At 41.4% G+C, this 9,901-nt stretch overlaps 1 protein-coding gene across 1 annotated transcript in view; it reads left to right on the top strand.

Annotated features, from left to right (window-relative positions):
* The first annotated feature begins 1,576 nt into the window (after positions 1 to 1,576).
* Positions 1,577 to 9,901, top strand: part of LOC129116414 (ubiquitin-conjugating enzyme E2 G2) — an 8,975-nt gene continuing 650 nt past the window's right edge. The window contains exons 1-6 of the mRNA XM_054627316.1: positions 1,577 to 1,746; positions 3,450 to 3,485; positions 4,491 to 4,536; positions 7,459 to 7,577; positions 9,137 to 9,277; positions 9,442 to 9,901. The exon at positions 9,442 to 9,901 is cut by the window's right edge and continues 650 nt beyond it. Coding sequence (XP_054483291.1) covers positions 1,578 to 1,746; positions 3,450 to 3,485; positions 4,491 to 4,536; positions 7,459 to 7,577; positions 9,137 to 9,277; positions 9,442 to 9,554 — 624 coding nt within the window. The 5' untranslated portion in view covers position 1,577 and the 3' untranslated portion in view covers positions 9,555 to 9,901. The remainder of the gene's footprint in view (positions 1,747 to 3,449; positions 3,486 to 4,490; positions 4,537 to 7,458; positions 7,578 to 9,136; positions 9,278 to 9,441) is intronic.

The following is a 9,901-nucleotide window of genomic DNA, read 5'->3' as shown; positions in this document are numbered from 1 at the left end:
TAGTTTATAGTTTATAGTATATAGTTTATAGTATATAGTTTATAGTTTATAGTATATATATAGTATATAGTATATAGTTTATAGTATATAGTTTATAGTTTATAGTATATAGTATATAGTTTATAGTATATAGTATATAGTTTATAGTATATAGTTTATAGTATATAGTTTATAGTTTATAGTATATAGTATATAGTTTATAGTTTATAGTATATTTATAGTATATAGTATATAGTTTATAGTATATAGTTTATAGTTTATAGTTTATAGTTTATAGTATATAGTTTATAGTTTATAGTTTATAGTATATAGTATATAGTTTATAGTATATAGTATATAGTTTATAGTTTATATAGTATATAGTTTATAGTTTATAGTTTATAGTATATAGTTTATAGTTTATAGTATATAGTTTATAGTATATAGTTTATAGTATATAGTATATAGTTTATAGTATATAGTTTATAGTATATAGTTTATATATAGTTTATAGTATAGTTTATAGTTTATAGTTTATAGTATATAGTATATAGTATATAGTTTATAGTATATATATATAGTTTATAGTATAGTTTATAGTATATAGTTTATAGTTTATAGTATATAGTTTATAGTTTATAGTATATAGTTTATAGTATATAGTTTATAGTTTATAGTATATAGTTTATAGTTTATAGTTATAGTATATAGTATATAGTTTATAGTATATAGTTTATAGTTTATAGTATATAGTTATAGTATATATTTATAGTATATAGTTTATAGTTTATAGTATATAGTATATAGTTTATAGTATATAGTATATAGTTTATAGTATAGTATATAGTTTATAGTATATAGTTTATAGTATATAGTTTATAGTATATAGTATATAGTTTATAGTATATAGTTTATAGTTTATAGTATATAGTTATAGTTTATAGTTTATAGTATATAGTATATAGTTTATAGTATATAGTTTATAGTTTATTTATAGTTATAGTATATAGTTTATAGTTTATAGTATATAGTATATAGTTTATAGTATATAGTTTATAGTTTATAGTATATAGTATATAGTTTATATAGTATATAGTTTATAGTATATAGTTTATAGTATATAGTTTATAGTTTATAGTATATAGTATATAGTATATAGTTTATAGTATATAGTTTATAGTATATAGTTTATAGTTTATAGTATATAGTATATAGTTTATAGTATATAGTTTATAGTTTATAGTATATAGTATATAGTTTATAGTATATAGTTTATAGTTTATAGTTTATAGTTTATAGTATATAGTTTATAGTATATAGTTTATAGTATATAGTATATAGTATAGTATATAGTTTATAGTATATAGTTTATAGTATATAGTTTATAGTTTATAGTATATAGTTTATAGTATAGTATATAGTTTATAGTTTATAGTTTATAGTATATAGTTTATAGTTTATAGTTTATAGTTTATAGTTTATAGTGTGTCTTTATTCAGCCGCTGTAGTTGCCGCCCGCCAGCAGGGGTCGCTGTCGGCTAACACTGTCACACAAACATCAGCAACAGCGCATGCGCGTTAGCTGTCAGCTAACGCGCATGCGCTGTTGCTGTTGCTGTTGCGACAGCTTGTTACCGGAGCAGAAGAAGAAGAAGAGCTGGTCCGTTCTCCGGTCCTCCGTCCCTCCCGGTTCTCCCGGTTCTCCCAGTTCTCCCGGTTCTCCGATGGCCGGCACCGCGCTGAAGAGACTGATGGCGGAGTACAGACGTGAGAGAGAGGCTAACCGCTAAGCTAACCGCTAGGCTAACCGCTAAGCTAACCGCTAGGCTAACCGCTAGGCTAACCGCTAAGCTAACCGCTAGGCTAACCGCTAGGCTAACAGTCCCGTCCTGTAGTTCCAGTCCAAACAGCCTCAGTGTGTCCTCGCTCCCTTCAGTGTGTCCTCGCTCCCTACAGTGTGTCCTCGCTCCTTCAGTGTGTCCTCGCTCCCTACAGTGTGTCCTCGCTCCCTACAGTGTGTCCTCGCTCCCGCTCCCTACAGTGTGTCCTCGCTCCCTACAGTGTGTCCTCGCTCCCTACAGTGTGTCCTCGCTCCCTACAGTGTGTCCTCGCTCCTTCAGTGTGTCCTCGCTCCCTACAGTGTGTCCTCGCTCCCTACAGTGTGTCCTCGCTCCCTACAGTGTGTCCTCGCTCCCTACAGTGTGTCCCGTCCTCAGTGTGTCCTCGCTCCTTCAGTGTGTCCTCGCTCCTTCAGTGTGTCCTCGCTCCCTACAGTGTGTCCTCGCTCCCTACAGTGTGTCCTCGCTCAGTGTGTCCTCGCTCCCTACAGTGTGTCCTCGCTCCCTACAGTGTGTCCTCGTCCCTACAGTGTGTCCTCCCCTACAGTGTGTCCTCGCTCCCTACAGTGTGTCCTCGCTCCCTTCAGTGTGTCCTCGCTCCCTACAGTGTGTCCTCGTGTGTCCCCGTCCCTACAGTGTGTCCTCGCTCCCTACAGTGTGTCCTCCTACAGTGTGTCCTCGCTCCCTACAGTGTGTCCTCGCTCCCTACAGTGTGTCCTCAGTGTGTCCTCGCTCCCTACAGTGTGTCCTCGCTCCCTACAGTGTGTCCTCAGTGTGTCCTCGCTCCCTACAGTGTGTCCTCAGTGTGTCCTCGCTCCCTACAGTGTGTCCTCAGTGTGTCCTCGCTCCCTACAGTGTGTCCTCAGTGTGTCCTCGCTCCCTACAGTGTGTCCTCGCTCCCTACAGTGTGTCCTCGTTCTTCTTGATGAAGGAACCTTTAGTCTCGTTTCGTTTCCTCACAACAGGAGGACGTCACGTTAATACCGATATATATAATAATGATTATAATAATATAATATAAATTTTATAATTATAATAATATAAATACAATAATTATATAATTATAATAATAATATAAATATCATAATATAATGATAATAATAATATAATAATTATAACTCCACATGAACAGAATGAAGCTTTAATAAAGATGAGGTCCTCTACTGCTGCGTCCACGAGTGTGACATTTAGGCTAGCTAACTATGCTACTAGGCTAACTATGCTACTAGGCTAGCTATGCTACTAGGCCAGCTATGCTACTAGGCTAGCTATGCTACTAGGCTAACTATGCTACTAGGCTAACTATGCTACTAGGTAGTTGTGGATGTGTGAGATAAACAGTCCTGTTTAACACAGAAGTGTCTCTTTAAGCTGAACTAGCTTGAGCTAATGTTGTTGGTAAGCTAGTCATTGTTAGCAGCCGATCCGCCCCCTGTAGCTAACGACTGTTAGCATGTTAGCACAGATTCCCGGCTCATTTCTCTCATGTTTTAAACCAGAAAGACTTCGGATAAGCGACAGCAGATATAAGTTCAGTCACAACACAAACACGGTTTACAGTGTCAGAGGTCAGAGGTCACCGTGGTGTTGCAGCATGCTAACCTGAAGCTAACCTGTGTGTTTGTGTTGCAGAGCTGACTCTGAACCCACCTGAGGGGATCGTTGCAGGTGAGACGCTTTGATACACACAGTGTTTTACAGTGTTAAACCTTTAGTATGTTCTGCATTAAGAGAAACACTGAAGAAGTTAACGGCTTCTAAAGGCTGTTTTGTCTGGAAGTCAGTTTAAAAAAACACAAAAACACTCTTAATCAAGAAGCCGGAGCTGAAGAATCCTAATTAAAGGTTTTACTGGAATCTAAGAGGAAAAACATAATCTTTTACTGTGGAGTTACTTTGGTGTTTCAGCCCTCTGACAGCTACTGATAACATAATAAGATAAGACAATCCTTTATTAGTGCAGTTATTATTAATACAGTGATCAGTTAGGCTCATAAACAGAGCCGCTGTGGTGAAGAACACTTATTGGTTCCACAATGCAAATATTTTCACACAAATAGAAGTATTTGGGTCTGGAAGAAATACTCCAACCTTGTACTTGAGTAAAAGTACTCATAACACAGTGTATTAGTACTTCGTTACAAACTTAATTCAACTACAAAAGTATAAGCATCAAGATGTACTCAAAGTCCCAAAAGTAAAAGTAGATTAATAATCTGGATCAGTTATTAAGGTTATTAAATACATGAAGTGGAGTGAAGAGTACAATATGTATTTCCCTCTGAGATGCAGTGGAGGAGAAATCTGAAAATACTCCAGTAAAGTACAACAACGCAAAATTGTACTTAAAGTTACAAAGTGGTGTTGATTCTGGAGCCCCCTGTGGACTAACGTGGTACTGCATCTGAGCACCAGAGTCCCTTTAGAAAACCTCTCGTTTTACTGCAGCAGGGTCTGAGTCTGACCCACTCAGTCCTGGTTCTGGTTCTTCTGGGCCTCCAGAGGGAACCGGAGGAAGAGACGCTCACTATGTACTTAGTGACTCTCCTCCGCTGGTGTTTTTTTAAGGTTGACATATTCTGTGTTTTGTGTTCTTTGTAACTTTTACAAATGAAATATAATCAATGGAACTGAAAACACTTCTCACAGTGAACAGAGTGTTTGTTTGTTCAGGTCCCGCCAACGAGGAGAACTTCTTTGAATGGGAGGCTCTCATCATGTGAGTACAACAAAACAAACATGTGATCAGAGAGAACAACATGTCAACACGATGAGTCACTGAGTGAATATGTGACGTCTTTACCTCCAGACCCGTTCATTGTTAAATGTCAGCTGAACATCTGTATTCATGAGTGTTTGTTCGGTGAGAACAGCCGAGTCAGCAGCTCCTTCACAGTGTGACATCATCGTCACCACATCCCATAATTACCTCCGACAACACTCAGATTGTCTGCTCCGTCAACCTCAGCATCAATAAAGTTTTATCAAACTGTTGATCAGAAAATGAATTCTGATATCAATCGATTGTTTCAGATGTTTTTTAGTAAATACGTCCTAAACATGAACATCTGTTCTAAGTTAATACCATACAGAGTTCTGTGTTCTGTTGATATCAGCATGTATTGATAGGATCCCTCAGAGAATCTGATACTGATCAATGATCAGCAGTGATGGTTCTCTACTCGTTGGGTTTCTACTTTGATGACATTCAGATAAAATCCAGATGAAGTGAGTCAGTGAGGTTCCACCTCCAGTGTTCCTTCTCATAGGTTCTCCAAGTCTGTAAAGAGAACGCAGTGATATCTTCCATGGATGTTCCACCACCTAAACTATTTAAAACACCCACTAGAACTTCCTCTGTGACTGCTAGAACATTATGAAGAACCACTAGACCTCCCTGAACGACTAATAGAACCTTCTAGGGACCAGGAACCCAACAGCTCCTAAAGGACGGCTTCATTTTCTGAGAGTATAGCGAGGACCTTCCAAAAGAACCATAGATCATCTTAAAGGCCAGCTAGAACCCCCTCTCTAAACACTAGAATCCCCTCTCTAAACGCTAGAACCCCTCTCTAAACTCTAGAACCCTCTCTCTAAACACTAGAATCCCCTCTCTAAACGCTAGAACCCCTCTCTAAACTCTAGAACCCCCTCTCTAAACTCTAGAACCCCCTCTCTAAACACTAGAATCCCCTCTCTAAACACTAGAACCCCTCTCTAAACACTAGAATCCCCTCTCTAAACTCTAGAACCCCCTCTCTAAACACTAGAATCCCTCTCTAAACACTAGAACCCCTCTCTAAACACTAGAATCCCCTCTCTAAATGCTAGAACCCCTCTCTAAACTCTAGAACCCCGTCTCTAAACACTAGAACCCCTCTCTAAACACTAGAACCCCCTCTCTAAACGCTAGAACCCCCTCTCTAAATGCTAGAACCCCCTCTCTAAACACTAGAACCCCTCTCTAAATGCTAGAACCCCTCTCTCTAAACGCTAGAACCCCTCTCTAAACACTAGAACCCCTCTCTAAATGCTAGAACCCCCTCTCTAAACGCTAGAACCCCCTCTCTAAACGCTAGAACCCCCTCTCTAAACACTAGAACCCCTCTCTAAATGCTAGAACCCCTCTCTAAACGCTAGAACCCCCTCTCTAAACGCTAGAACCCCCTCTCTAAACGCTAGAACCCCTCTCTAAATGCTAGAACCCCCTCTCTAAACGCTAGAACCCCCTCTCTAAACACTAGAACCCCCTCTCTAAACTAGAACCCCTCTCTAAATGCTAGAACCCCCTCTCTAAACGCTAGAACCCCCTCTCTAAACGCTAGAACCCCCTCTCTAAACACTAGAACCCCTCTCTAAATGCTAGAACCCCTCTCTCTAAACGCTAGAACCCCCTCTCTAAACGCTAGAACCCCCTCTCTAAACGCTAGAACCCCTCTCTAAATGCTAGAACCCCTCTCTAAACGCTAGAACCCCCTCTCTAAACGCTAGAACCCCTCTCTAAATCCAAACCCCCCACTCTAAACACTAGAACATAAGGACCACTAGAAAAATTCCTTAAAGACTACTAGAACCTCTGTGAAGTAGAACCTCCTAAAGATCCAGACTCAGAGCCTGGTTCTATCTGATGATCTCATGATATTTGAATATATATATATATATATATATACCGTATTTTCCGCACTATAAGGCGCACTTAAAAGCCTTTAATTTTCTCAAAAAACGACAGTGCGCCTTATAATCCGGAGCTCTTATATATGGATTAATCCTGGTTGTGCTTACTGACCTGGAAGCGATTTTGTGTGGTACACGGCGCTCTGTCAACATGTTTCAGTTGTAGGAGTGTGGGAAACAAAGGGGCTGAGAAAGGCTTCTTGTGGACGGAGTAAATAAACGTCGGCTTTATTTCACACTCTGCATTCGCTCTGACAACACAACAAGCGCTCCCCCGTCCCACATCATTAACTCATCAACCCACTAACGGTCATGGGTAATGTAGTTGAATAAACCTAACAAGTAAATATAACGTCAACAAGGCTAGCTCGCTGTGAATTCTAACCAATATTGTCCTGCTAGTGAGTGGTCACTACATAGTACGACTTTGGTAAACTACAAAGAAACCGCAGCAGCATCACGGCCACCGTAGTCAGGAGCGTCAGGAGTAACACACACTGTGCTTCACCATCACATTACAGTGTGTGTGTATAAGGTTCACCATCACATTACCCAACATGGCTCCTGTCAAGAGACACGCTTACGACGCGGACTTCAAACTCAAGGCTGTCAGTCACCAGGAGAACATGGGAATAGAGCAGCTGAGAGAGAATTCAACATTAATGAATCAATGGTAGGAAGTGGAGGAAGTTTGACTGACTGACTGTTTTGTTTCGCTTAATGCGCCTTATAGTCCGGAGCGCCTTATATATGAAAAAAGATGGAAAATAGACCATTCATTGACAGAGCGCCTTATAATCCAGTGCGCCCTATAGTGCGGAAAATACGGTATATATATATATCATTGCTCTCTGGGTTCCTGTTCTCTGGTTGAGTCTTCTCAGTCGGGTACGAGGTTCTGCTCTGTTTGGTACAGGACACGTAGAACCTCACAGGGTTCTGACGGGTTCTCCTCTCTGTTCTTCAGGGGTCCTCAGGATACGTGTTTTGAAGGCGGCGTGTTTCCAGCCGTCCTCAGCTTTCCGTCTGATTATCCTCTCAGTCCTCCCAAGATGAGGTTCACCTGCGACATGTTCCACCCCAACAGTAAGTCACGGGTTCCATCCCTCTCAAAGGGAAGCGGGGGGGAGGGGGGGTCATGTGATGTCTCTGTGACAACAGAAACCTGCTGGGTCTCTGTGTTCCACTTCAAACCCGTCATTTGACCTGTCGGGACACGCCGCACTGCTGCGTTAGCTTGCTGTTAGCATGTCGTTAGCATGCTGTCATTAGCGCTGTGATTAGTGGACTGCAGCCTGATGATGTCACAGCAGGGAGACAGTCTGAGCACGCTCCGTACTGATTAGAGGACGGGACCCCCGCCGTGACCCATCATCATCATCATCATCATCATCATCATCATCACAGACTCCGCCGTGGCCCTGAGCTGAACCTCCATCAACAAACATAAACATGAAACACATGAAGAAGAAAACAGAGCGGCGAGACTCAAACATTCTGAACTTGATATGATAAAACTTTATTTAAAGTGCAGCTGTTCCTCCATGACAGCAAACAGGAAACCGATGTTTGATGGAGGTAGAACCAGATTATCTGAGGATGGAAACATTAGAACCTTTAAACTAAATGTGAGACACTCGTCTGTCAAAACAAAATTTTTCATATTTTTTCCCCCTCATTTTTCCCCCACAAATGTAAATGTCTCTAAAAACACATTAACATGAATCCAACATGTTGTAGGAGTGGATAGATGGAGGCAGAAGATGTTCTCTTTCAGTCAGACACAGACTCTCTCCAGCCGGTTCACTCACAGTGAGACCAGCCTGGACCTGTCACTCAAAGAGGAGGCCCCGCCCCTCTCGCTGCTGAGCCAATCACGAGGCTGCATGTTACATGCTGGCTCTGTCAGGTTCCCCGTGATTGGCCGAGAGCCTCTTCAGTCCCCAGCTGACTAAGAGCCCAGACACGAGGACGCACTGCAATATTATTTAAAAAGAAGAAGATACTGTTGTAAAAAAACCCGACATTTACTTCACCCAGGAATCCTTGTGCAATAACAAGGTGTGTTTATACCCGGCACCAGGTCAGGGTCCCTGCTCCATCTCTCCATCGGTGTTGGGGGTCCTTGGCCTGAAAAACGTTGAAGACCCCTGCTCCAGAGAAAAAGAGCCACGACTTTCAATGTAAAAGCCTCTCGACTTTCAACTTAAAAGTATCAACTTTCAAAGTAAAACCAAAAATCATCTGAGCTTTCAATGAAAAAGCAACTTGACTTTCACAGTAAAAGCGTCTAGACTTTCGACAATAAAGCGATTTTAATTTCAAAGTAAAAGAGTCTCCAATTTAAATGTAAAAGCAACTCAACTTTTAACTTTAAAGCAAATCGACTTTCAATGTAAAAAAACTCAACTTTCAAAGTAAAAGCGTCCTGGCTTTCAATGTAAAAGCGTCTCGACTTTAATCTAAAAAGCGTTTGGTCTTTCAAAGTAAAAGCGTCTGGTCTTCTCTTTGAAGGTGTTTCAGACTGAACCCTCTCCAGGTGTGTGGGTCTGATACTGAACCAGAACTAAACAGAGCCTGTAGACTGTAGAAGTGTGACATTCTGGACTTCCTGCTCTGATTCTAACTACTTCCTCCTCCTGTAGTCTACCCAGACGGTCGGGTGTGCATCTCCATCCTTCATGCTCCAGGAGACGACCCGATGGGGTATGAGAGCAGTGCAGAGAGGTGGAGTCCGGTCCAGAGTGTGGAGAAGATCCTGCTGTCTGTCGTCAGCATGTTGGCAGGTAAAACCCCGACAGAGGTCCAGACCGTCAGAGGTGGAGGTCCAGTCCTGATGGAGGTTTAAGACTGACACTGTTGTTTCCTCTTGTCTCCTCTCCTGTGTCCTTCATGCTTCCTCCCTTGCCCCCTCCCTCGTGTCCTCCTCCCTTGCCTCCTCTCCTCTCAGAGCCCAACGATGAGAGTGGAGCTAACGTGGACGCCTCTAAGATGTGGCGTGAGGACAGAGACCAGTTCTATAAACTGGCTCAGAGGATCGTCCGTAAGTCTCTGGGTCTCTAGAGGTCTCTAGAGTCCACGTCGTCTCTGTGTGCTGCAGAAACACTCGATGGAGGTTGGCCGTCACCATGGAAACCAATCTCACACACACACACACACACACACACACACACACACACACACACACACACACACACACACAGAGTGCTGCCGAGACGGACGGATCAATAAACTGATGGACGGAACTCACCGACGTTTGGATCAATACAGAATCCAAAAGTTACATAACTTCAAATAACTAAAAGTCGACAGAAGAAGACAACAGTGACATCATGTGACCTCACAGTGACATCATCAGAGCTGAGGGGGCCGACAGCAGCAGATACTTTATTATAATCAATACTATTATT

Source organism: Anoplopoma fimbria, unplaced genomic scaffold (genome assembly GCF_027596085.1).
Source record: "Anoplopoma fimbria isolate UVic2021 breed Golden Eagle Sablefish unplaced genomic scaffold, Afim_UVic_2022 Un_contig_8556_pilon_pilon, whole genome shotgun sequence".
In the NCBI taxonomy this organism is placed as follows: domain Eukaryota; kingdom Metazoa; phylum Chordata; class Actinopteri; order Perciformes; family Anoplopomatidae; genus Anoplopoma; species Anoplopoma fimbria.
This window is presented reverse-complemented; position numbering and strand designations above follow the sequence as displayed.